The 27,160-nt window shown below is 48.9% G+C and overlaps 2 protein-coding genes across 2 annotated transcripts in view; both read left to right on the plus strand.

Moving 5' to 3' along the window:
* Positions 1-27,160, plus strand: part of LOC306649067 (liver carboxylesterase 1-like) — a 162,535-nt gene that overhangs the window by 120,651 nt on the left and 14,724 nt on the right. Inside the window, exons 4-6 of the mRNA XM_079119706.1 lie at positions 584-717; positions 23,506-23,659; positions 25,087-25,191. Coding sequence (XP_078975832.1) covers positions 584-717; positions 23,506-23,659; positions 25,087-25,191 — 393 coding nt within the window. The remainder of the gene's footprint in view (positions 1-583; positions 718-23,505; positions 23,660-25,086; positions 25,192-27,160) is intronic.
* LOC306647668 (liver carboxylesterase-like) lies at positions 3,490-21,741 on the plus strand (the record flags this gene model as incomplete). Its single annotated transcript, XM_079117181.1, has 10 exons — positions 3,490-3,560; positions 3,639-3,792; positions 5,225-5,329; positions 7,409-7,513; positions 9,127-9,165; positions 14,468-14,608; positions 16,204-16,284; positions 16,533-16,680; positions 20,240-20,371; positions 21,674-21,741. Exons 1-10 carry the CDS (start codon positions 3,526-3,528, stop codon positions 21,739-21,741), a joined length of 1,008 nt encoding a protein of 335 aa, XP_078973307.1. The 5' UTR covers positions 3,490-3,525.

Consider the following 27,160-nt stretch of genomic DNA (forward strand, 5'->3'; position numbering starts at 1 on the left):
TTTGAATTGTGTCCACACTCAATTCTTGGCACAGTCACTGGTCCATAGTAGGTTCTCAGCTAATGTTAGTCAGGTGACTGAAGACTTCCTGGAGGAGGAGAATGTGAGGCTGGGCTTGACGGGGGGTCGGTAGCTTTGGACATGCAGAGGATTCTGAGGGGGCACATTAGAAAAGGGCACGTGCCTGCTTCCTAAGGCAAGCCTCCCTGCAGAGCGGAGCTTAATCCCCGCTAGAGTCAACTGAGATGGAGCTGAAGTATGATTGCTGCCCGTTGCTTATGTCCAGCTGGTTGACTGGTCCAGGACTAGGGTGACAGCACTGTTGGGAAGGACATCACTGGCCTTTGTGTTCCCATGACACTTTCTCTGTTTGAAGAGCCTCGGCAGGACATGGCACTTGGAGCTGGAGAGAGAGGCAGGGCAGCCAGGTGGCATTGAGAGGGGTGGTCCCTGGGCCCACAACCTTGCTGTGCACTGGTGGACTCGGGTGACAGCCTTCTGTTGTGGCCAAGTGGTCATCACACCAGACTCCCCTCTTCCCTCTCTGCTTCCCTATGTGCAAGCTTGTTTCCTCCCTGCCCAGGTGATGGTGTGGATCCATGGAGGTGGCTTACTGTCGGGCGGGGCGTCCACCTTTGACGGGCTGGTCCTCTCTACCCATGAGAACGTGGTGGTGGTGACCATCCAGTACCGCCTGGGCATCTGGGGGTTCTTCAGGTAAGGTGTGGACAAAGCATCCCTGTTTCTCTGTGTTCGCACCCCAGCACCCACCTTCTCATGCCCCAGCCAAACTTGTCCTCTTGGCACGTGCTGTTCCCTTTGCCTGGGGTGCCTGCTCCACCTCTCAAGCGCCTGTTCATCCTGCAAGGCCCGGTCCTCCTATTATCACCTCTGACACACTCTCCCCTCTCCCCAGTGCTGCCCAGCACCTGCGTCCTCCGTGCAGGCAGTTAGCATGAAGCTGAGCAGCCAATGTTGCACATTTCCTCCCAAAAGGGCGAAGGAGCGACTTCAGCGAGCGCTGGGGGTGGGGGAAACCAGGGTGGCTGGAGGTGGGACGTCACCAGAGCATGTGATCCAGGGATCCATGCTCCCTGAAGAAGTCTGGGATCAACTCAACCATGTCCTTCTTAGCATCTGGCACATGTTGCAATCAGGGCTAGAGTCTTCTGCATCAAGTCTCTGTGGGGACAGGAACCAGGTTTTCTGCAGTGTGCAGTGACTGTGAGCCTTTTCTGACCGCTGACCCTGAGGTGGTTGCTAGGTGTTCTGGAGCAGGTTCTGATCGCCACTGGGAAGACGCCCGAGCTGGAGGAGGGGTTCAGGTCTGCCTGTCCATGGGTTGCCCCAGGCCCTCGTGCCCAGGATGCGTGGCCTTCACAGGGAGCCTCTTCTCTTCCTTTCTGGACTGTTTCTGCTTCCTGTTCCGGTAAAACTGCCACAAGATCTCTCCAGCTCCTTCTGCCCCGTCCATCCTCTACCCATGCAGGTAGGTTTTCACCTGTCCAGGTCTCCTGTCTATGCTTGTCCAGGTCACCGATGACCTCAACCCCTCTTGGCACTTCGTGTGACCTCTCAGCAGTGGCCACAGATGACCACTCACAGCTCTTGGAGATGCCTCCTTCTCTTGGCCCTGCATGCTGTCACCCTCTGGCTGCTCCTCAGACCTTTGATGGCCACTCTTCCTTCTGCATCCTCAGGCCTCCGAGTGTCTCTCTCGTTCCCTCCACTGTCTCCCTGAGTGATCCCAGCAGCACTCTCACAGCTTCTGTTTGGAGCCCCCACCTCTCCTTGCCCCCAGGTTCCGTCTTTAAGTACATCTCCTCCCTGAACATCAACAGAGCACCCGCTACTTCAAGGGACAGACTGAACCCAACTCCTCTGAGCCCCAACAAAAACTCTCTTCTTCCCACCAAGTCACCCACACAGCTGGCAGCTCCCTCCTCCAGGTTGCTCAGGATAAAGGCCTGTGGACAGCTCAGATGCTCTTCTTTATCTTCTCTTCACACCAAGGGGACCAGCAAATCCTTGTGGCTCCACCTTTCAAATCTATTCAGAATCCAATTACTTCTCCCCTTCCTTTCTTCTACCCTATTCAAAGTTGTCTGTCTCTCATCTGGATTCTTGTAAAAACCACTTCTTTTATAATTCTGCTTCTTTTGTGGGTGATTGATCCGCTCGGTAGCCAGAGTGCTCGTGTGAGACAGACTGAGCCATGGCCTGCTGGAGCAGGGGGCTCCCGCCTTCTCTGCAAAGACCGCTGCTGTTGGCTATGGACCAGGGAGCAGGTCTGGAGGTGGCCCTGGGCAGGAAGCACGTGGACAGTGCCTGCAGCTATTCCCTTGATATCTATGCGTCTTGGAAGGTCTCTGGCCTGGGATGGCAACGGAGGCTTTGAGGACTTCTGGGATGTGTGGGCCCCTTCCCAGTGGTCGGAATGAGGAGCATCCCTGCTGGCCTCTCTCTCAAGGGTTCACTCAGCTCCACCCCTGCGTACTTTTTATTTGCTCCTTCAGTATCCAGATTGCAAAATTTCCATATCTTTCCACTCTGCTTCCCTTTGCTCTCCAGCCTCGTCATTCCGGCCAAAAGCAGCCAATAACATACCCGTGCCATAATCTGAATGCTTTGCTGCTTAGAACTTTCTTCCACCAAATAAACTCTTCTGTCATTCTTATTCACGGACTTAGTTCATCCAAGCTCCCTGCAGTGGTATGACAAGGGTGGTCTTTACCCCAATCAGTCACTTCCCTCTGAGTCACTTCCATGACCTCCTTGTCATCTGAGCCCTCACCAGAGTCAACCGTAAGTCACCACTTACAGCATTTTAGGCTTTTTCAAGCCTAAAACTCCAAACTCTTCCAACCTTTTTCCAAAGTCTTCCACATTTTCAGGTATAGCTATTTCAAAGATCCCATTTTTTTAAGGGATGGGTAATGGTGGTTGAACCCAGGGTCACTTTACCACTGAGTCGTATTTCCAGTCCTTTTTATTTTTTATTTTGAGACAGCCTCACTAAGTTGCTGAGGGTCTTGCTAAGTTACCGAGGTGTGGCCTCAACCTTCTGATCCTCCTGCCTCAGGCTCCTGAGTCACTGGGATTACAGTGTGGGCACCACCACATGTAGCAGTACCAATTTCCTGTATTAGTTCATTTTCCATTGCTATAATAAAATTCCTGAGGCTGGGTACTTCATAAGAGAAGGGGGTTATTTAACTCACAGTTTAACAACATGGAACCATCTGGGGGAAGGGCTTCTTGGCTGTGTCACATTATGGTGGATGGCAGGGTGGCAGCCCGTGTGAGGGTGAAAGCTGACATGAGACAGGAAGCCAGAGAGCAGGGAGGAGCCATCTTTGTTCCTTTATAACAAACCTCTTTCAAGAGATAACCAGAGCTCCATGAGAACTGTCGTGATCCTTCCTGTGAGCAGCACCTCAATGACCTCATCACCTAGCTCTGGGCCCCTGTCTTGAAAGTTGATGTCTTCCCACATCACCACCCTGGGAACCAAGTGTCCCACACATGAACCTCTGTGAGAAAACCCATGTCAAGCCACAGTAAGCCCCCAGCCCATCTCCAGTCCTGAGATCCTTATCCTGATATCTTTTCCTTGATCTCACCCTGCTCTCTTGCAGCACAGGAGACAAACACAGCCCAGGGAACTGGGGTCACCTGGACCAGGTGGCTGCTCTGCGCTGGGTCCAAGACAACATTGCCAACTTCGGAGGGAACCCGGGCTCTGTGACCATCTTTGGAGAGTCAGCAGGAGGAGAAAGCGTCTCTGTTCTTGTAAGTTCTCCTGGCTCCTGCCCCACCCCTGGACCTCTTGGAGACCAGCCAATCCAGCCTCAGGATCCTTTGGTTGTAAGACCTGGATTCAGGGTTGACTCTGCTCACTGCCCAGCATGAGGTGATGAGGAGCCAAGGCCCAGACCCTCCTTGGCCTCCAGGAAGCTCGGAGCTTGGCTTTATGTCCTGGGACCAGAAGCATCTCCAGCCCAGTCTGCAATAGTGACTTTTCTCCTCTTCTACCTTGGTTGACTTTTTTCTCTCCTTCCTAATCATTTTAATATTTTGGACAGAAGGTTAATTTTTCAGTAGAAGCCAGATCTACATGCTGAGAGATGTGATCACCAAGACAGGCAGGGGCTTCCTCTGGGATATGGGATGGTCTGATGGCTTGTCCGTGTCCAACAGGGAGGGTAGCAGACTTGAACTGAAAGATACTGTGTCGGGGGGTGAGGTCAATGACAGAGAGGAGGGATGGAGGAGCGGGAGGGGCAGGGCACACAGACACAACCTTGAGACGTGAAATGCCTTGTTGACGTGGGAGATGGTGCTGGGTGGGGGACACTAGGGAAGATAAAGGAGGTTCAGGGAGCCAATGAAAACCCTCCTGATACCTCAACATTGAACAGAGGCTCAATCTGATTACTGTATTCTTCAAACTTTGTTTCATAGTTGAATACTTGAAAGAAAATGTTGATATACATTTGTTAAAGTAGAGAAGGAAAGTAGCAGATAATCCCAAAGAAGAAAAAAGTATGCACATTCCTCAGTCTTTATGCATTCCTCAGTCTTTTTTCTTAGACTTTATCTTTCACCCACCTCTCCATCATTGATCTATTATCTTTCACTTTACCCACGTCTCACCCATCTTGGGTGGTCTATATATCATCTTTCTAAAGAAAATACTTTCCTCAATATTATAGGGTATCATAAATGCTGCCCTAAAGTTTCTTCTGTAATATTTTGTTTGATAATTGGATAGTATTCATGATAAGACTAAAAAAAGATTTATTTACCCAACTTCATAATATTTAGAACCTTGGATGATTTCCAGTTTTTACAATTCTAAACCAGCATACAGCCTTTGTGTCCATTAATGCTACTTAATGGAAGGGCTGGGCCAGAATTGGTGGCTAGGAATTGCCCAGCCATCTCTCCAATACTTCTGATGGTCATGATGGGCACAGGCCACTTCCAGTTCTATCTCTCCTTCCAAGCTCTGGTGTCACCCTGCTGAGAGTCTCTTGGGGAAGGCAGGCCCAGGAAGCAGGTCAGGCCAGGCCGGGTGCTGAGCTGTCACATCCACTGACTGACTGTCAATCTCCAGGGCAACAGGCCAGGGCAGAGTTGGCTTGGAGGAAGGCTTGCAGGACAGATGTGTCTCTGACCCTTCCCTGTGAGCATAAACTCTCCTCCTCTCCACCCCTGCCAGGTGTTGTCTCCCCTGGCCAAGAACCTTTTCCACCGGGCCATCTCCGAGAGCGGCGTGGTTCTCACCCCGTGCCTGTTCAGGAAGGACACCAGGCCTGGGGCTGAGGTAGGGCTCACCTGGGACAGCTCCTGCACACTTCACTCAGATCTCCAGGAATCCACAGGGGTCTTTCTTTTTGTGGGATCCAAGAGACATTCTCCAAGAGTCCCTGGAGTGAGAATGGCTGAGTGAGCAGGAAATGGGGACAGCTTGTCCATCCTGAGATTTGTAGCCAGGACACTGGGGTGGAACATGGAAATGGCTCACTGGGTTCAGCAAATGATCAGGGCAGAGCTTTGATTCAAACTCCTGAAACTTGACTGCCAGCCAAGCGCAGGGTCCACCCTCCCCAGTCTCTCAAAGTGCAGTGGACGGTGGCAGTGGCTTGGGATTATGTCATGTCTCTGTCATGGTCTGAGTGCTGGTGGTCCCATGTGCATGACATGGGTCTGGACTGATTCTTCACTGAGTACCTTGTGACCAGGGTTGGTTTCTGGAGAATTCATTCACTGATTCATTCGAATACTCCACAAATAATTTTTGATATATCCATATACCTTGCATCCGCTCAAAGCATCCATTCCAAATGAGGAGATAGATTAAGGAGATGAATGATTATATAGTCATGGAAATGACAAGATTTCAACCATGACAAGATAATTAAAGGAAAGACAACAGACTATGTCTGGTGACGCATGCGTGGCAACTTGGGAGGCTGAAGGATGAGGATGGCAAAATTCCAGGCCAGCCTCAGCCACATAATGAGATACTGTCTCAAAATAAAAATGCTGGGGATGCAGCCTGGTATTGGAGTGTCCCTGGTTCACACAGAGACACACAGAGACAGAGACAGAGACAGAGACAGAGAACAGAATCTGATCTAATAATTGAACCCAAAAGGAACATTAGTCTAGGTGTAGGGGGAGATTACTGGGAAACATCTCCTGAAAAAATATTGAGTCAGAACCAGAAAGATAAGCAATACTCGACTTGATGAGGAAAGACTGTTTCAGGAAGAAGAAACGGCAAGTGCAAAAAGCCTTTGGCAAGAGGAAGCGTCCTAGGTGTGGGAGAGTGAGGGAGACTGGTGAGGCCAGAGCTGGGAGAACAGGGGACCTTGGAGGCAGCTGAGGGGTGGGCACAGGGCAGTGCTTCCTAGGACCCTGGGGAGACTTTTGTTTTTATCTGGGGCAACGGGAAGCTCAGGAATGGGTCATCAACAGGGTTAGTTCTGAGGATCGCCCATTGGTGCTCCTGATGTGGATTTGGTTTTGGTGGAGAGGTGGCTGGAGAGCATCTGGATGCACAGGGACTGATAAGCAGGAGGGGAGGAACTGGAGCCACAAAGAATTTGTAGAATTTTTGAGATTTTGTTCAGAGTTCTTTGGTCATAAGCAACAGACGCCCAGATGCCCAGGTTCCATTCAGGAAGGAGGAATTTTTTTTTTTTTTTTTTTTTAAGGAAATTAAGATGGCAGAGATGAGGCTCAACAAAAATAAATCAGAAATTTTAGAGCAGAGGGAATCCAAGAACTCTTACTCTTGCTCTTTCTCCAAGCACCGATTCTGTAGCAGACCCTGTATGAGGCTCCGGGGAGCCCACACCCACCTACCCACCATGGCCCCACTGCCGTGGAGCCTGCTCTACCCATCTATGACTTCTCCAGAAAAAGTTTTCTTCCAGTCTTTATGACTACCCCTGGGATTAGGAGCTCCGCTTTGGTTCCAGACAACGGAAGCTTTCACCTCTGTTTCAGAAAGTGAGTGGTACACTTTAACAGCTTTCTGCAACAACGGAATTGGAAACCAGACAGTGGAATTTGGGGTTCCATGCTTGTGACCACCACTCCACACCGTCGTTCTTGACACATTCAGCTTTCAGGTAGACCCTCACGGCCATTTCAGCAGAGATAAGCTAACCGAGACACAGATGTGTAACCAGCTCATGCCACAGCGTCAGTTAGTTAACAGAAGCAACGCTAAGTGGGGCCTGGAACCCAGGCCTGCTGGTCTAGGGGATCTTCAGCTACCCACCGTCTCCCCTGCAGCCTTCAGAAGTTGGGCACAGGCTAGAACCCCTCTGTCTGCACCATGGAGGGAAGGGACATTGCTCTTGAACTCTGCTGTGGCCTGTGGTCTCTGCAGCAAGTTGCTGTTGCGACTGGGTGTGAGACCACCAGCTCAGCCACCATGGTTCAGTGCCTTCGCCAGAAGACAGAGGAGGAGCTCTTGGAGACCACCCTGAAAATGGTAGGTGCTCCATTCCCGCGGCCCCCACCCTGTTTACTGGGCCCCTGATTTGCTTTCTGCTTGTCCTGGTCAAACAGCCTGAGACAGATTCCCACCTCTCCTGATCCAAAGTGGTAATTTTGGTTTTCCCTTTTATTATAAAGTACCTCAAATGTCAACAGTCCAAAAATGACATGATGAAAAATTGCCTAACAATTCCTCAGCTTCATCAGAACTTAATATTTGGTCATTGCTGTATACAGATGTATTTTTAAGAAATTGAACATTTTATATCCACAGAAGTAACCCCCATCTTGGATTTTGGAGTTGAGCGTAGTAAGATTTTCTGAAAGGTGTTACAATTTGTCTAATGTTGATTCAGAAATTATAACCTAGTAGTGGCCCAATCCTGAGATTCTGCCCTAACTGTGATTCTAAGATGACCATCCATTCACCCATTCATTCATTCACCTGTCGTTCACCCATCCATTCACCTGTCGTTCACCCATCCATTCATCCTCCCATCCATTCATCGAGCCACCATTTAATTGTCCATCTGTCCAGCCACTGATCCATTCAATCCATCGATATCCTTCCATAAATCCAATATCCATCCATAATGTTTCTTTTAACCATTTTCAATCATTTTAACATGCATCTCCCGGCACCATGTATCTAAACTCCATCATCCATTCCAACAAAAGCATCGATCCAGCCTGTGTGCTAGCTGCCATCCTCTATCCGTGCATTCATCCAATTGGTCCATACTCCATGCACAACTCCATCCGCTGCCACCATTCATGGGAAGTGCGGGGAGGAGGGCACCAAGGGAGTGATGCAGTATGACCTGAGCCGAGCCCTTGCTCCCGAGGGACCATCCAGAGGGAAACACACCTATGAATGTAGTGTGTTAAATGAGGTAAGAGTACACAGAGATGACACATTCATTTAGCCAGCCGGGTACTTTCCAGATGACTGATGGGTGATCATGGTGGTTTGTCACCACAGAGAAGCTTACCCAGCAGGACAAACACCCAGAAAACACAGCACTCAGGCCAAGGGGAACTACTCCCTTGGTGGGGAGGTGTGAGTTGGAGCTCAGAAGCAGCTGGAACACTTGGCTTCTTTATCTTGACTCTGGGCAATACTCCTGGGCCCCACGGTAGGACACAGCACTGGGTACTGCCTATGTCTGTGGGGTGAGTCCAATGTGAGCTTGGTACTGAGGTCCTGGCTCTTCCAGTCCACATAGGAAGCAAGGTTTTCTGTGAATCAGAGCAACTCTGCTTCCTAATGCCTTGAAAGAGGCCAATGTTTCATCCACTCTGTGTTGGCACAAGAGGACCCAGCGCATAAGGAGAGGAAGGCACACCACAGACGTCCTCTCTGGAGCTCCAGTGGCCTCATTCTAGGCCTGGGGGCCTGTCCTTCCCTTGCTGGCACCTGCCCCTCCCCTCTCCTACGCCTCCACTCTGCACCCATGCCCAGCACAACCCCTGTCCTGCCCGCTTCCTCTGGACCCAGCCAAAGAGGCTCTGGGTGAGAGAACCTGATACCTCTGAGGCAGAGCTCATGAAAATCGGATTTTCCCACAGGAAGCCTTCTCACCACAACCTCTGCTTTTGTCTTTACAGAAGTTCTTTAGTCTTGATTTATTTGAAGACCCCAGAAAGGTAAGGCCCTTTGGCTTCTTGATGACAGGTTTTGTGTCTTAAGAACTTTAGGCTCCAATTCACAATGAATGAAAGAATTCTCCTTGGTGGGAGCACAGCCACTCCCTGTGTGTATCTTGCTGAGGCCCAGAGAGGGGAGGTCACTTGTTCGGGTAACACAGCCAGGTGGACCAGAGGCAGGACTTGAACCTGCTCCCCTGACTCCAGGCCAGGTGCTCCCAGTCAGCAACTCTATGTCCTCTGGACTCAGCTACCAATTTTGCATTTATATTTCTGCTTCCAAAAAGGCCCAAGGGGAGAAGACTGCATTAGAACACTCTCCGGAGGAAGAGGTAACCAGATGAGGGACTCAGGATTCTTTAATGAGGAGGACACACCTCCTGGAAGGCCCAGGGTGATTAGCTTTGCAGGGAGGGAGGGAAACAGGCCACAGGATCTGTCTTGAGGACAGGGCCCTCCTCCCAGTGCTAGGAAACCCCAACAGGATCCCCATTTTCTCCTTCTTCTTTCCCTCCCACTTGCCAGTAAGTTTCCAGGGTCTGGTGACATTAGCCGTGCAGCACCTTAAGAGCCCGGCCTCTGCTCCCTCCCAGGAGACCCCCGTACTTCTCTCAAGTCTTGTCAGGATGAGTTGAGGTCTACTCAGACATTCATCCTACTACGTTGCAGGATGTGGTTTGGCAGCTGGGATGTGACAGTGACACAGGCAAGATTCCCTGCTTTCCTGAGCCTTCCATTCCAGGGGGAGGAGAGCTCAGTAGAAAAAATAAAACCACAGGCAGTATGTGCTGTGCTCGGTCAGAGTTGAGGTCAAAAGGGATCAGGAAGTGGGGCAGTGGTGCCCGCCTGTGATCCCAGCGACTCAGGAGGGTCACAAGTTCCAGCCAGCCTCAGCCACTCAGTGAGACCCTGCCTTGAAAGAATAAAGAGAACTGACCAGTGGTTTCTATCTAAACAGAGGGGTCAGGGGGTGGCTTGATGAGCAGGTGACCTTCGAGTCGAGCTCTGGAGGAGGGAAGGAAACCAGCAGTCAGGGCAACTGGAGGAGGAGTGTTCCTGGGGGAGGGAATAGCCACTGCAGAGGCCCAAGAAGCCTCTACGTTTGAGGGAGGGAGCGAGGGGGAGGCTGGGGTCTTGGAGCTGGGGGTGGGGTGGTCCCTGGAAGACCTGGGCTATGACTCGGCATGAGCTGGGAGGTGCTCAGAGGGCTCTGAACAGAGCAGCGATGTGGTCTTAGATTTTCTGAAGGTCCATTTCGCCACGAGGTAGAAGCAGTGGAGGAGAGGGCAGAGCAGACGCAGGAAGGTCAGCTGAGAGGCGGCCCCTGGCCCGCAAGGGAGCCTCGTGGCTTGGACCAGGCTCAGAGCAGTGGGGTGGAGAGAAGTGGCTGGAGTCTGGGTATTTTTGAAGGAAGAGCTGTCAGCCCTTGCTGATGGACAGCTGATGGACAGCTCGGAGAGAAAGAGGGAAGATGGGAGCCCCGAGTTCTCCGGCCCAAGCACAGCAAAGTGGCCTCACAGGGAACCAGCAGCAGCCATGAGCAGACAGTTGCAATGACCGTGGTTCCCTCTGTGGCTGAGCAGGCCGTCCCAGGGAGGCTGCCACCTCTGCCTTCTGGATTCGTACCATCTCCTATTCCTCTTTCGGTCCCGGCTCTCACGTCCCCTGGGGTCACCAGGCTTGCCTTTCTAAAGCATGCCCTCTCCCTTCTTAAAAGCCTGGCCTCGTTGGCAAGACAAACTGGCTTCCTTCCATCAGTTGAACCTCACGTCATATCTGAGTGCCTGTGAAGAGCCCGACAGTGTGCAGAGGCCGTGCCCTACCCGGCGGCCCTCTGTCTGACCTGCCCAGGGCATTGCTCTGAGCTCAGGGCTCTTCAACATGCTGACCTGTCCCTTCATTCAGGCCATGTCTATGGTGTGGCAGAGCCCTGCTCCAGGTGGCCTGCCACGTACCTTCTTCTAAATAAGCCACTTCCCTTCCCGGCCTCCTCTGGCCACCCTTTCTGAACGGTAAGCTTCTGAGGAGCAGGTGTTGCTCTCAGAGTCTTTCTATTGTCAGCCAGGTTGGATTAGGATCTGGGCCCCTGGTGCTGCATCTAGTTCAGGTTATCAGACTTCCTGTGGACAGCCAGCCCCAGCCGTCATTCACTGGTCTTAGCAGAGTAGACACGAGTCTTGGAAACCATAGTGTCTCAAAGCTCCAGAATTGTTCAGTTCCATCTGCTCTCCAAGGAGGGAAATAGGGCCCATGGAGTACAGAGCTGGAGGTAGGCACTTGAGACTGGAGTCTATGTGGGGATCTGTAATAATCCTGCTCATCAATAATATCCAATGTTAATGGAGCCTTTTCTGGGTTCCAAGCACCGGAGCATTGCTTGTATCTGTCCTTTGCTTCCTAAGGGTTCACAGATGAGAAAACCAAGGCCTTAGGGGAAATTGCCTTTCCAAGTTACCAGCTAATAAGTAGAAGAGCCAGGATTCACATCCGGGTAGTTCAGCTTCAAGACACATGATCTTCACAGCTACACCATTGTGACTGAGCATGACATAACTATACCCAGAACCAGCTTCCCAGGTGGTGACATGTGAACCCACTTATTCTGTGACCCTGTATTTTGCATTGGAAGTAAAAAGTAAATTTGGGAAATTTATCAACATAATATCAGCTCAGATTCTTTTATTCATGTATTCCATTCAGTTGAGGCATCGTGAAGGTGAGGGGTTCTGTTCCTTCCAAAGCAAACCTTTTATCAGTGAAAACTCATGTTTAAGTATAGATGGATAATTCCCCAAGGCATAGAAAAAATGCTTGTTTAATATTGTCAATTACACAGCAAGAAAGCAATCACTGTACAAACTATTCATAATAAGCTTTTACAAAGAAATACTTTTTAAAGATGTAGATAGATAGACAGGGCTGGAGATGTAGCTCAGGGGTGGAGTACTTGCCTAGCCTGTGCGCAGCCCTGGGTTCCATCCCCAGTACAGCAAAATAAGTAGAGAGAAAGAGACAGACAGACAGACAGAGAGGGAGTCAATCCTCCTTAACCACAAATCCTATGATTTGATTTCTGAAAAATCAAACATACAGCACTCTTGTGGTTATTCACGGATAGGAGCAAAGTGGTAAAAGTTTGAGTCACTTGATACATTCCCATCCCAAATCAGACAAAACAATTCTGTCTTCTTGTTTCATCTTCTGTACAAAGAAGTGTTCTTTTTGTGGTCTATTTAGTGCCAGTTTTGTTGTTTTAGTGCCAGTTCTTTGTTGTCTGTCTTGGGGTTACTTTGCATGTGTGTGTGCATGTTGGTGCTTTTTGTTGGTAATCTCTCTATTTTAAATGCCCACCCAGCACAGCGCAGAAGTGGTGCTCCTTAGCAGGAAAACACCTGTGACAGAGGAGCTTGGTTCAGCCGGGGGTTGAGGTGCTCTTGGTCACTCCCAGGGTTAAGGAACAGCACATCCAGGGAGCAGGAGACTGCCTAGCTGTGAGTGAGGCCACCCTGCACAGTGCTAATATAGCATCTGTTGTGTGTGCTTCAGCTGTGGAAAAGATGGGAAAAAAATAAATTTGGGAATTCTTGAAATGAGGAGGAATGTTAAAAGCATGTAGTGGACAGCAGGGTTGTGAAACTGAAGACAAAGACATTTGCTCTTATGTGACCCAGGGCTGGGATAATGTTAACCCCTTCCTGTCCGGTGTATTATTGGTAGTTGGTACTACACATAGCTAATTCTTTGTGAGAAATCTATGTAATATAAAGTGTCTAAAAAAAGAACTTACACATCAAACAAAGTTGATGGGGCTTGTAAGTATCTCGCTCTTCATCCTGTGGAGCATTGGCTCAGTATTCACTGATCCAGTATTCACGCAATTTACAGAACATAACGACCGTGAATAACAAGAATCAACTACAGAAGGTGTGACTGGTCCACAGCCCAGCTGTCCTAGGGTATTGGGCTAGGTTACCAAGGGACAAAGAAAATACCCAATGATGCGTGCAGGACAGGAATCTTATTGAAAACCCTTGGGGATGGCCCAGTGGTGACACCATGGACAGGGCATCTCCACCCCTCATGGTGCTTTGTCCAGTGGTGGATGAGCACCTTTGCTCTGCTGTGCTTCAGTTGCTTCGAGGAGAGGGCTTCCATAGGTTGGGCTACAGAGCAATGACATCATTAACTTGACTTGTCCCTTAGATGACTAGTATCCCACGGAACGGGGCGTGCATGTGAGTAAGCAGCTTTCAGCAGATAACACTAACATGCCCTGAGTCCTAGCATGTGTGGCAGCAAGTCAGTGCCCTTCAAGATAATATGATCTAGGCATCCGACACAGGCCCGCTGTCATTGTTCCCTGGACTTGGCTGAGTTCTTGGGAACAGAGAAGCATTTCAGGGACATGATATTTTACTGTCCTCCTTTTCTCAAAGAATGATGCAGATCAACAGAGAGATAGAAAGACAGACAGATACATAGAGAAATAGGCACATTTCAAATAGAATGATAGATAGGTTTAAGTGTGTATATGTATTTATCTCTGTGTCATAGATCTCTCTTTGTCTGATAGGTTTAGCATCCCGAATCTAAAACTATGAATCCAAAATACTCCAAAATGTTTTGAGGGCTGTAATGATACCGTGTATAGAAAATTCACACATGACCTCATGTGACAAGCCCTAGTGTAATCCCAGGTACATTAAAAATGGTGTGTTCAGACTTGAGTACCATCCCTGAGACATCTAATTATGTTTATGCAATATTCCAAAAATCAAAAAGAAATCTCTAAAATCAGGAAGACTTCTGGTCGCAAGCATCTTAGATAAAGAATACTCAACCTTCTGGGCACGATGGCAATCCCAATGACTTGGGAGGCTGAGCCAGGAGAATCGCAGGTTCAAAGTCAGCCTCAGCAACTTAGCAAGGTACTAGGCAACGTAGTGAGACTCTGTTTCAAAATAAAACATTAAAAAGGGCTGGGATGTGGCTCAGTGGTTAAGTGCCCTGGGTTCAACCTCTAGTACAAAAACAAGGAATACTCAACTTGTATATATTTCAGTTTGGTAAATATTTATGCTCCCTCAAAGCGTTGTCACCTTACCAATGCTAGCCCTGGTTCAATTTCTGTCCTCTGAAGTCTCAGAGACTTTGTCATCTTGTTAGAACCCTGAGTCTGTTGCCACTGCCCATGGCCATACATAGGGTCCATGATGCTAGGCTCACCCTCAGACAGGCAGAGGGGGACTGGAGTGTTTCCTGGGGAAGGAGAATCATAGAACGAGCCTGCTCTCTTCCCTAGAGGTACCCCGTCCTCACAACTGTAGTTGACGGAGTTGTGCTGCCCAAGGCCCCTGAAGAGATTCTGGCTGAGAAGAATTTCAACACGGTCCCCTACATCTTGGGCATCAACAAGCAAGAGTTCGGCTGGTATATTCCAACGGTGAGAACGCGCAAGCCACTTGACAGATGGCCCCCTGACCCGCTCCTCTGCCCTCCGACTTCTGGCCCCATGGGTTCTTCAGCCTCAAAGCCCTTCCTCTGAATTCAGTGCAGCTGTCCCCAGTATTTCCTGGGATGACCCACTGTCCCTGGGGTACCAGGGCCCTGGGAACCCCTCCCTCCAAACACTCGTTGTTTTTCTGTTAAAGGATCTTTCTTGTCCAGGTGTGAGAGCCAGTAGAGACAATAACGATGCAAAACGGAAAACCAAGGCTGTTTAGGAAGTGGCAGGAGCAGGGAGTACAGGAGAGTGAGGTCTGGCAGCACCCTCCACCCTGGGCTGGGACTTGTGAGCCCCACAGATCCCCACCTGCGCTCCCCGCACCCGCCCCAGGACAGAGTCAGAGAAAGTTGCTTCTCCTCGAGTTGAAACTGGCTTCTGAAAGGGAAGAAGACCTTTTCTTCTCTTAAAGAAGAACCAGTTGAAAGCCACGGAACAGGTTTTCTTCAGTAGTAAGTTTGCAGTGGGGAAAATCCCCCCACGGCAAAGGCTGGAGCCCTCTCAAAGCTGGGGAGCTGGGGGGCACTGTGGGTGGAGTAGCGGGGAGTCGCTTGGCTCACCCGCGGCATTGGTTGACCCGTGCTCAGCTGTGGGAGAAACAGACTCCTCTTCAGGCCAAGAAGCACAGGCATGGTGGAAGGAAGGCCCCTAATGAAGTTAGGCTTTGTACTTGGACCAGGCCTGGAAGGATGCTCAAGATTTATGCCCCAAATAGTTTACCTTTCAAGGAGGCTTCAATTTTTTTTTTTTTTTTTTTTAAATGCTCTCAGGTCCTTGAGGAATTAGTTCTGGATGGGGGTGTTTATATTTCAAAGGACAGAGAAAAGATTGATAATGGCAAACTTTCTAAGATAAATGCCCTCAGAGAGAGTCCAGGGTCTGCTTGCCCAACACAAGGTTTTGGCTGGAGAAAACAGTATTTCCACCTGGAAGAACTGAGTTTTTTCAGGCAGTCATTTTAAGAGCCTGAGGTCCTCCTAGGATGTGGCCTTAAGTCACTGGCAGCCAGGCTAGAGTGAGGTTGGACAGGATCGTCACCTGCTGGGAGCTATACCGTTCTCCCTTCAGAAGGATTTCAGAGGTTATGCTGAGAGGACAAATCCTCATGGTGGATTTTGGCTTGCTGGGTCATCTAAGTCTGTGGGGGTGTGGTTTCTTCCCTTGGTCCCTAAGTCCTCCACGTCGACATTAGCCTGGCTGACACCTTCCTTCTCTGGACTGGCCATTGTGTGGGTTCTGGCTGACAGATAGAGTTAGACATAAAGATACACTTATATAGCAAGGACAGCTTCCACTAAACATTTGTTTATCTTCTTTGCACTCCTCGAGTTTCTGATATAAGTTATTTGATTCATTAATTTTGTTTAATGCATCAAAGACCCATGCCCATTGACGACGGGCCAAAGTGCCCTCACTCTGCCCTGGTTTGTTGGTTGGCCTGCCCTGGGTTGTTGGTTGGCCTGCCCTGGTTTGTTGGTTGGGTTCTTTCTCTTAATTTCCTGATGACTCACAAATGCTAAACCTTTTTTTCACAGATGATGGGCTTTCCACTCTCTGAAGACACACTAGACCAGCAGACGGCCACGGCCCTCTTGTGGAAGTCCTACCCACTCATCGTAAGAATCTAGGGAATCAAGGAAACCGATTAAGAAAGAAGGGCTGGGAGCTTGCCCCACAAAACAGATCAATTCAAAGAGAGAACAAAGGTTGGGATCTGGTGCCCTGATTTTCTGCCTTCCCACTTCACCACCCCAGAAAAGACTTGCTCCAGTCTAGGAGGGCCATGATCAATAGATCCTTCATAGGTGGCTGGGCAGCTGCCTTTCTCACCATAGGGGGCTGGTCACTTTGTTGATGATTTCAGAACATCTCTGAGGAGTTGACAACAGAGGCCACCGAGGAGTACTTAGGACGGACGGACGACCCTGTCAAAAAGAAAGAACTGTTCCTGGACTTGATGGGAGATGTCATGTTTTGTGTCCCTTCTGTGATTGTGGCCCGTGGCCACAGAGGTGAGTCCCAGAGGTTGAATGGAAGAGGAAATTGACTCACCAGCCTGATGTGGGATCTGCCCGGCTCCAGCATAGACAGATGTGGGATCTGCTGATGTTTAGGCCCGAGAGGCTGATTCCGCATGGCCTGGGTTGTGGTGGGCGTCCTGTTTTGTCTCTGTTAGTAGCAGACCGAAAACAGGATTCAAGTGCAAGGAGTTCGTTTAGGAAGTGACCCCAGAAACACCAATGTTTCTGAGGGGAGGTGAGGAAGCGATGCAGGAAAGAGGTAAGAGTTGGCATAGATCATATTTGAATGTCCCCCAGAGTCCTATGTGTTGGGGGCTTGGTCACAGCCAATGGTGCCATTGGGACATTGGGGAACTTTTAGGAGGGACAGCCTCGTTGAATGAAGTTAGGTCCTAGGGTGCTTGTCCTTGAAGGAGATACTGGAACCTCAGCCTTTCTCTCTTTGCTTCCTGACTGCTATGAGGTGAACAGGCCTCCTCTGTCACCTGATGGCATGATGTCCCCCTGCTGCCACCGTTCCCAAAGCAACAAAACCAAATGACTGTGACTGTAACCATGAGCAACATGAGGCCTTCCTCCTTATAGGCTTGATGTCTCAGGTGTTTGGTTTAGCAATGCAAAGGAGACTAACACAGAAGCTGATGGAGGAGGCACTGCCCAGCGGTGCCCCAATGGACACCTGGAGCCGGGGAGCTCTGGGGAACAGGGGCCATTTCCAGGTGCAACCTAGGAGACCCACAGGACCTTTTGTTATCGACCAGTCTTCATCCACCTAATCTGCAAGCCAGGAAATGCTTCCCTGGTCTTGACTTCTCTAAGCATGCCGCAAGGGTTTTAAAATTCAGTACTTTATAAGCATAATTAAAAACAAAAAGCTGGCTACAGCAAGGTTAGCATCTGTCCAAAAAACCCCTCGATACAGGTGCCAATACCACTTTCGCCTCCCGAGGTGCCCCATGAGACCCTGCTCCCCTTCCATAAACCTGGATGTGTCTGCTACTGGGTCTGATCTGTGATGTCCCCACCTGCGTGTCATGGGGTCCACTCATGTTGGACTTGAGTCTTTGATCTGAGATTTCATGATGTTTGAGTTCAAGGTCTTTATTTTTGCATGGATTTTATCAACTTTTCATTTATTGTATTTGTCTCACTGTTACTTGATCAGCGAGCTTTTCTGAATATAGAATTAATATAATTGTAGAAAGTTTGAAAATAGGAAACAAAGAGGAAACCAGATATCACTCAGAATTCCTCTACTCAGTCACCTGCTATAATTTTTTTCTGTATTATCTTCTAATAAGTTTTCTACAGCTTACATAGTTTTTAAAATTCATTTATATGACTATTTTGTTCAGAAAGCAGTACATTTGGAGGATTTCCTCAATGTCAATAAAAACCCATAAAAATGTCTATTATCAGGTACATAAAATCTACTCTTCTTATCTTTATGACTGCTTAATTGTGATGCTACAAATAACATTATGCAGACCCTTATGTGCATAAATAATTAATCATATCTCTTCTTTTTTTTTAAGATTGGGGTTTAGAAAGGAGGTTACTAAGCTGGATCACAGGAACATTTTAAAGCTCTTGATACATATTGCAAAACTGCTTTCCATTATATTTAAACGTGGATTTCTTTTCTTCTTCTTTTTGTCCTGGTGTGCTAACAATTAATCCATGGAGGACTCTATCAGTGAGCCAACATCCCAAGCCCTTTTCAGCTTTTATTTTGAGACAGGGTCTCACTAAGTTGCTTAGTGCCTTGCTAAGTTGCTGAGGCTGGCTTTGAACTTGCAATCCTTCTGCCTCAGTCTTGCCAAACTACTGACATGTGCTACCACCAAACCCCTTGAAGACTATGGACTTCTTAACTCTTTTTATCACTTGGAATACTGAGGTTGAAAAATGAAAACAGGGACTGGGTTGTGGCTCAGTGGCAGAGTGCTTGACTAGCACATGTGAGGCACTGGTTTCGATCCTCAGCACCGCGTAAAATAAATAAGTAAAACAAAGGTATTGTGTCTATTTACAACTAAAAAATATTAAAAATAAAATAAAAATAAAAATGGTGCTACAAATTCCACAAGCCTTCCCTACAGAGAGAGAGAGAGGAGAGGAGAGAGGAGAGAAGAGAGAGAGAGAGAGACTCTCTGGGCAGCATACTGCCTAAAATAATTATCTCATCCACCAAACTTTCCTCTATGCTTGGTCCTGAGATCCTTTCTTAAGCATGTGAGTGGCAGAGGCAAAATTAAACTCTCCTTTTAACAAGCCCAACTTGACCTTGACACTGTTTTGTAAGAGGATTACAGAGCCACAGAAATGCTTGTTCCAAAGGTCATTCTTGCTAAACCTCAGCTGCGCTGACGGGGGTGGAAAGGGCTGTTAAATAAATTATTCTACATCCTTGTGTTGAGATAACATCTATTGTGAAATCATTTTGTGGATGAATATTTAATGATGTGAAGAAATGATTACTGTGTATTACAGAATAGCATAGACAATATTATTCCCAGTTTATACACATAAAGGAAATATACCAAAATACCAAAAGAGGTTTTTTCTATGAGTGGTGGAATTATGAGTGATCTTTTTGTTCAGTGTACTTTTTTTGGCATTTTCCAAGATTCTTGCTGTCTCCAAGGAGGGAAAAGGCTTCACATTTCTCTACCAGCCTAACTTGGGGCCTCAACCTTCCCTTCTTAGAGTGACCAATGCAATCTGGGGACATTGGGACCAATGCAATCTGCTGAGGTCCCCAGGCTGCAGGATCCTGAGTTAGTCCTGTAGGACCAGGGATTGGTGGCTTGGATGACCCAAGAGAAGGAGAACTGGAATCTTCTTGGGGCTTGGACAGGAAGCTTTGGTGGTAGATAGAAAGGCAGAGGAGATGGAGGTCAAGATAGAAGCAGGTCACCCTTCCTGGCCCCTTCTCTTCTCTGCCACCACCTTATCACCTTAGTGCACCCCAGGTGAAGAGAAAGTGAGGTATCTGAGGAGATGGAAGTATGAATGAAACCTCCACTTTGCAATTTCCTGAGTCACAAGAGATGCCCACTCCCTTTCCGCCTGTGTTTGTGTTTAAATATCCTCTTTCAGAAGACCCACTTGGTTTTGCTTCATTCTTCTCAGGATAGGTGAGAAAACCACTGGAAATGCTCAAAACTAGGCTGAACAGGAGACGCCTATGAGGTTATAGAATTTCTTAAAACAAACGAGCACTAGTGTGTTTTCAGTGAAGCAGTGTAAACTGGGTCCATAAAGATGTTTTGTGGGTGAATGTGTCAGGGGCCAAGGGGTTTTGTGAACCAAGCCGGTAGCCCTGTGCTGAGACTTTAAGTGGATCGACCCAGGTGTCAACATTCACTCCTTCAAGCAACATCTGGCCCACATCCTCCTCAACCAGCTCTGCAGCAGGCCAGTCCCGGGGTGTTCCTATAACTCTGTTCCTCTCCCAACTCAGGGGTTTCCTGCACAGCCAGAGACCCTGAGACCATCCACTGTGGGTCTGATGACACAAACTGTGCCCAAACCCCTGTCTTCCCAGGTGCCGGAGCCCCCACCTACATGTACGAGTTTCAGTATCGCCCGAGCTTCGCATCGGACACGAGACCCAAGACGGTGATAGCAGACCATGGGGACGATGTCTACTCTGTTTTTGGGATCCCATTTTTAAAAGGTAACAGCTCTGTGCTGGCCGTGAGCTTACAGTCAGGAGGCCTGGGTTCCAGTCTTGCTTTGGTGGCCTTGAGCAAGTTCTGCTATCCTAGGCTTCACTTCGGACTCACTGTAACAGGGCTGAGGCACAGGCCGTTCCTGGCCTCTCTCCTGCTACCATGCAAGGAGGAGGGGTATTCATGTGCCCTGAGCCAGAGTCACTCAGAATCCTGAGCTGCGACATCAGTGAGAGAGGTGGTGGGCCACCCACAGGGCCCTCTATAGTAAAAATGATGCTGCTTGATTTCTACTTTAAAAGCCGTGCTAGAATGAGTAAGGGTGAAGTCAGAACTGGCGATGACTTCGAATCCAGTGTCGTATGTAACCATCCTCTATGGATGTATCTAAAACTCATATATTTTACCTATATTAATAATGTAATTTTTTAAAAAACGTTTCCACAAATGTCTTTGATATGCTAACTCTCAGCAGTTGCAGATGACTTGTGACCCCCAAAAGGAGGGCGAAGGAGCGACTTCAGCGAGTGCTGGGGGTGGGGGAAACCAGGGTGGGGAGGTGGGACGTCACCAGAGCATGTGATCCAGGGATCCATGCTCCCTGAAGAAGTCTGGGATCAACTCAACCATGTCCTTCTTAGCATCTGGCACATGTTGCAATCAGGGCTAGAGTCTTCTGCATCAAGTCTCTGTGGGGACAGGAACCAGGTTTTCTGCAGTGTGCAGTGACTGTGAGCCTTTTCTGACCGCTGACCCTGAGGTGGTTGCTAGGTGTTCTGGGCAGGTTCTGATCGCCACTGGGAAGACGCCCGAGCTGGAGGAGGGGTTCAGGTCTGCCTGTCCATGGGTTGCCCCAGGCCCTCGTGCCCAGGATGCGTGGCCTTCACAGGGAGCCTCTTCTCTTCCTTTCTGGACTGTTTCTGCTTCCTGTTCCGGTAAAACTGCCACAAGATCTCTCCAGCTCCTTCTGCCCCGTCCATCCTCTACCCATGCAGGTAGGTTTTCACCTGTCCAGGTCTCCTGTCTATGCTTGTCCAGGTCACCGATGACCTCAACCCCTCTTGGCACTTCGTGTGACCTCTCAGCAGTGGCCACAGATGACCACTCACAGCTCTTGGAGATGCCTCCTTCTCTTGGCCCTGCATGCTCTCACCCTCTGGCTGCTCCTCAGACCTTTGATGGCCACTCTTCCTTCTGCATCCTCAGGCCTCCGAGTGTCTCTCTCGTTCCCTCCACTGTCTCCCTGAGTGATCCCAGCAGCACTCTCACAGCTTCTGTTTGGAGCCCCCACCTCTCCTTGCCCCCAGGTTCCGTCTTTAAGTACATCTCCTCCCTGAACATCAACAGAGCACCCCCACTTCAAGGGACAGACTGAACCCAACTCCTCTGAGCCCCAACAAAAACTCTCTTCTTCCCACCAAGTCACCCACACAGCTGGCAGCTCCCTCCTCCAGGTTGCTCAGGATAAAGGCCTGTGGCAGCTCAGATGCTCTTCTTTATCTTCTCTTCACACCAAGGGGACCAGCAAATCCTTGTGGCTCCACCTTTCAAATCTATTCAGAATCCAATTACTTCTCCCCTTCCTTTCTTCTACCCTATTCAAAGTTGTCTGTCTCTCATCTGGATTCTTGTAAAAACCACTTCTTTTATAATTCTGCTTCTTTTGTGGGTGATTGATCCGCTCGGTAGCCAGAGTGCTCGTGTGAGACAGACTGAGCCATGGCCTGCTGGAGCAGGGGCTCCCGCCTTCTCTGCAAAGACCGCTGCTGTTGGCTATGGACCAGGGAGCAGGTCTGGAGGTGGCCCTGGGCAGGAAGCACGTGGACAGTGCCTGCAGCTATTCCCTTGATATCTATGCGTCTTGGAAGGTCTCTGGCCTGGGATGGCAACGGAGGCTTTGAGGACTTCTGGGATGTGTGGGCCCCTTCCCAGTGGTCGGAATGAGGAGCATCCCTGCTGGCCTCTCTCTCAAGGGTTCACTCAGCTCCACCCCTGCGTACTTTTTATTTGCTCCTTCAGTATCCAGATTGCAAAATTTCCATATCTTTCCACTCTGCTTCCCTTTGCTCTCCAGCCTCGTCATTCCGGCCAAAAGCAGCCAATAACATACCCGTGCCATAATCTGAATGCTTTGCTGCTTAGAACTTTCTTCCACCAAATAAACTCTTCTGTCATTCTTATTCACGGACTTAGTTCATCCAAGCTCCCTGCAGTGGTATGACAAGGGTGGTCTTTACCCCAATCAGTCACTTCCCTCTGAGTCACTTCCATGACCTCCTTGTCATCTGAGCCCTCACCAGAGTCAACCGTAAGTCACCACTTACAGCATTTTAGGCTTTTTCAAGCCTAAAACTCCAAACTCTTCCAACCTTTTTCCAAAGTCTTCCACATTTTCAGGTATAGCTATTTCAAAGATCCCATTTTTTTAAGGGATGGGTAATGGTGGTTGAACCCAGGGTCACTTTACCACTGAGTCGTATTTCCAGTCCTTTTTATTTTTTATTTTGAGACAGCCTCACTAAGTTGCTGAGGGTCTTGCTAAGTTACCGAGGTGTGGCCTCAACCTTCTGATCCTCCTGCCTCAGGCTCCTGAGTCACTGGGATTACAGTGTGGGCACCACCACATGTAGCAGTACCAATTTCCTGTATTAGTTCATTTTCCATTGCTATAATAAAATTCCTGAGGCTGGGTACTTCATAAGAGAAGGGGGTTATTTAACTCACAGTTTAACAACATGGAACCATCTGGGGGAAGGGCTTCTTGGCTGTGTCACATTATGGTGGATGGCAGGGTGGCAGCCCGTGTGAGGGTGAAAGCTACATGAGACAGGAAGCCAGAGAGCAGGGAGGAGCCATCTTTGTCCTTTATAACAAACCTCTTTCAAGAGATAACCAGAGCTCCATGAGAACTGTCGTGATCCTTCCTGTGAGCAGCACCTCAATGACCTCATCACCTAGCTCTGGGCCCCTCTCTTGAAAGTTGATGTCTTCCCACATCACCACCCTGGGAACCAAGTGTCCCACACATGAACCTCTGTGAGAAAACCCATGTCAAGCCACAGTAAGCCCCCAGCCCATCTCCAGTCCTGAGATCCTTATCCTGATATCTTTTCCTTGATCTCACCCTGCTCTCTTGCAGCACAGGAGACAAACACAGCCCAGGGAACTGGGGTCACCTGGACCAGGTGGCTGCTCTGCGCTGGGTCCAAGACAACATTGCCAACTTCGGAGGGAACCCGGGCTCTGTGACCATCTTTGGAGAGTCAGCAGGAGGAGAAAGCGTCTCTGTTCTTGTAAGTTCTCCTGGCTCCTGCCCCCCCCTGGACCTCTTGGAGACCAGCCAATCCAGCCTCAGGATCCTTTGGTTGTAAGACCTGGATTCAGGGTTGACTCTGCTCACTGCCCAGCATGAGGTGATGAGGAGCCAAGGCCCAGACCCTCCTTGGCCTCCAGGAAGCTCGGAGCTTGGCTTTATGTCCTGGGACCAGAAGCATCTCCAGCCCAGTCTGCAATAGTGACTTTTCTCCTCTTCTACTCTTGGTTGACTTTTTTCTCTCCTTCCTAATCATTTTAATATTTGGACAGAAGGTTAATTTTTCAGTAGAAGCCAGATCTACATGCTGAGAGATGTGATCACCAAGACAGGCAGGGGCTTCCTCTGGGATATGGGATGGTCTGATGGCTTGTCCGTGTCCAACAGGGAGGGTAGCAGACTTGAACTGAAAGATACTGTGTCGGGGGGTGAGGTCAATGACAGAGAGGAGGGATGGAGGAGCGGGAGGGGCAGGGCACACAGACACAACCTTGAGACGTGAAATGCCTTGTTGACGTGGGAGATGGTGCTGGGTGGGGGACACTAGGGAAGATAAAGGAGGTTCAGGGAACCAATGAAAACCCTCCTGATCCTCAACATTGAACAGAGGCTCAATCTGATTACTGTATTCTTCAAACTTTGTTTCATAGTTGAATACTTGAAAGAAAATGTTGATATCATTTGTTAAAGTAGAGAAGGAAAGTAGCAGATAATCCCAAAGAAGAAAAAAGTATGCACATTCCTCAGTCTTTATGCATTCCTCAGTCTTTTTTCTTAGACTTTATCTTTCACCCACCTCTCCATCATTGATCTATTATCTTTCACTTTACCCATGTCTCACCCATCTTGGGTGGTCTAGATATCATCTTTCTAAAGAAAATACTTTCCTCAATATTATAGGGTATCATAAATGCTTCCCTAAAGTTTCTTCTGTAATATTTTGTTTGATAATTGGATAGTATTCATGATAAGACTAAAAAAAGATTTATTTACCCAACTTCATAATATTTAGAACCTTGGATGATTTCCAGTTTTTACAATTCTAAACAGCATACAGCCTTGTGTCCATTAATGCTACTTAATGGAAGGGCTGGGCCAGAATTGGTGGCTAGGAATTGCCCAGCCATCTCTCCAATACTTCTGATGGTCATGATGGGCACAGGACACTTCCAGTTCTATCTCTCCTTCCAAGCTCTGGTGTCACCCTGCTGAGAGTCTCTTGGGGAAGGCAGGCCCAGGAAGCAGGTCAGGCCAGGCCGGGTGCTGAGCTGTCACATCCACTGACTGACTGTCAATCTCCAGGGCAACAGGCCAGGGCAGAGTTGGCTTGGAGGAAGGCTTGCAGGACAGATGTGTCTCTGACCCTTCCCTGTGAGCATAAACTCTCCTCCTCTCCACCCCTGCCAGGTGTTGTCTCCCCTGGCCAAGAACCTTTTCCACCGGGCCATCTCCGAGAGCGGCGTGGTTCTCACCCCGTGCCTGTTCAGGAAGGACACCAGGCCTGGGGCTGAGGTAGGGCTCACCTGGGACAGCTCCTGCACACTTCGCTCAAATCTCCAGGAATCCACAGGGGTCTTTCTTTTTGTGGGATCCAAGAGACATTCTCCAAGAGTCCCTGGAGTGAGAATGGCTGAGTGAGCAGGAAATGGGGACAGCTTGTCATCCTGAGATTTGTAGCCAGGACACTGGGGTGGAACATGGAAATGGCTCACTGGGTTCAGCAAATGATCAGGGCAGAGCTTTGATTCAAACTCCTGAAACTTGACTGCCAGCCAAGCGCAGGGTCCACCCTCCCCAGTCTCTCAAAGTGCAGTGGACGGTGGCAGTTGGCTTGGGATTATGTCATGTCTCTGTCATGGTCTGAGTGCTGGTGGTCCCATGTGCACTGACATGGGTCTGGACTGATTCTCACTGAGTACCTTGTGACCAGGGTTGGTTTCTGGAGAATTCACTTCACTGATTCATTCGAATACTCCACAAATAATTTTTGATATATCTCAATACCTTGCATCCGCTCAAAGCATCCATTCCAAATGAGGAGATAGATTAAGGAGATGAATGTTATATAGTCAGGGAAATGACAAGATTTCAACCATGACAAGATATTAAAGGAAAGCCAACAGACTATGTCTGGTGACGCATGCGTGGCAAACTTGGGAGGCTGAAGGATGAGGATGGCAAAATTCCAGGCCAGCCTCAGCCACATAATGAGATACTGTCTCAAATAAAAATGCTGGGGATGCAGCCTGGTATTGGAGTGTCCCTGGTTCACACAGAGACACACAGAGACAGAGACAGAGACAGAGACAGAGAACGAATCTGACTCAATAATTGAAACCCAAAAAGGAACATTAGTCTAGGTGTAGGGGGGAGAATTACTGGAACATCTCCTGAAAAAATATTGAGTCAGAACCAGAAAGATAAGCAATCTCGACTTGATGAGGAAAGACTGTTTCAGGAAGAAGAAACGGCAAGTGCAAAAAGCCTTTGGCAAGAGGAAGCGTCCTAGGTGTGGGAGAGTGAGGGAGACTGGTGAGGCCAGAGCTGGGAAGAACAGGGGACCTTGGAGGCAGCTGAGGGGTGGCACAGGGCAGTGCCTTCCTAGGACCCTGGGGAGACTTTTGTTTTTATCTGGGGCAACGGGAAGCTCAGGAATGGGTCATCAACAGGGTTAGTTCTGAGGATCGCCCCATTGGTTGCTCCTGATGTGGATTTGGTTTTGGTGGAGAGGTGGCTGGAGAGCATCTGGATGCACAGGGGACTGATAAGCAGGAGGGGAGGAAACTGGAGCCACAAAGAATTTGTAGAATTTTTGAGATTTTGTTCAGAGTTCTTTGGTCATAAGCAACAGACGCCCAGATGCCCAGGTTCCATTCAGGAAGGAGGAATTTTTTTTTTTTTTTTTTTTAAGGAATTAAGAATGGCAGAGATGAGGCTCAACAAAAATAAATCAGAAATTTTAGAGCAGAGGGAATCCAAGAACTCTTACTCTTGCTCTTTCTCCAAGCACCGATTCTGTAGCAGACCCTGTATGAGGCTCCGGGGAGCCCACACCCACCTACCCACCATGGCCCCACTGCCGTGGAGCCTGCTCTACCCATCTATGACTTCTCCAGAAAAGTTTCTTCCAGTCTTTATGACTACCCCTGGGATTAGGAGCTCCGCTTTGGTTCCAGACACGGAAGCTTTCACCTCTGTTTCAGAAAGTGAGTGGTACACTTTAACAGCTTTCTGCAACAACGGAATTGGAAACCAGACAGTGGAATTTGGGGTTCCATGCTTGTGACCACCACTCCACACCGTCGTCTTCTTGACACATTCAGCTTTCAGGTAGACCCTCACGGCCATTTCAGCAGAGATAAGCTAACCGAGACACAGATGTGTAACCAGCTCATGCCACAGCGTCAGTTAGTTAACAGAAGCAACGCTAAGTGGGCCTGGAACCCAGGCCTGCTGGTCTAGGGGATCTTTCAGCTACCCA

Source organism: Sciurus vulgaris (assembly GCF_902686455.1).
Source record: "Sciurus vulgaris genome assembly, chromosome: 17".
Lineage (NCBI taxonomy): Eukaryota > Metazoa > Chordata > Mammalia > Rodentia > Sciuridae > Sciurus > Sciurus vulgaris.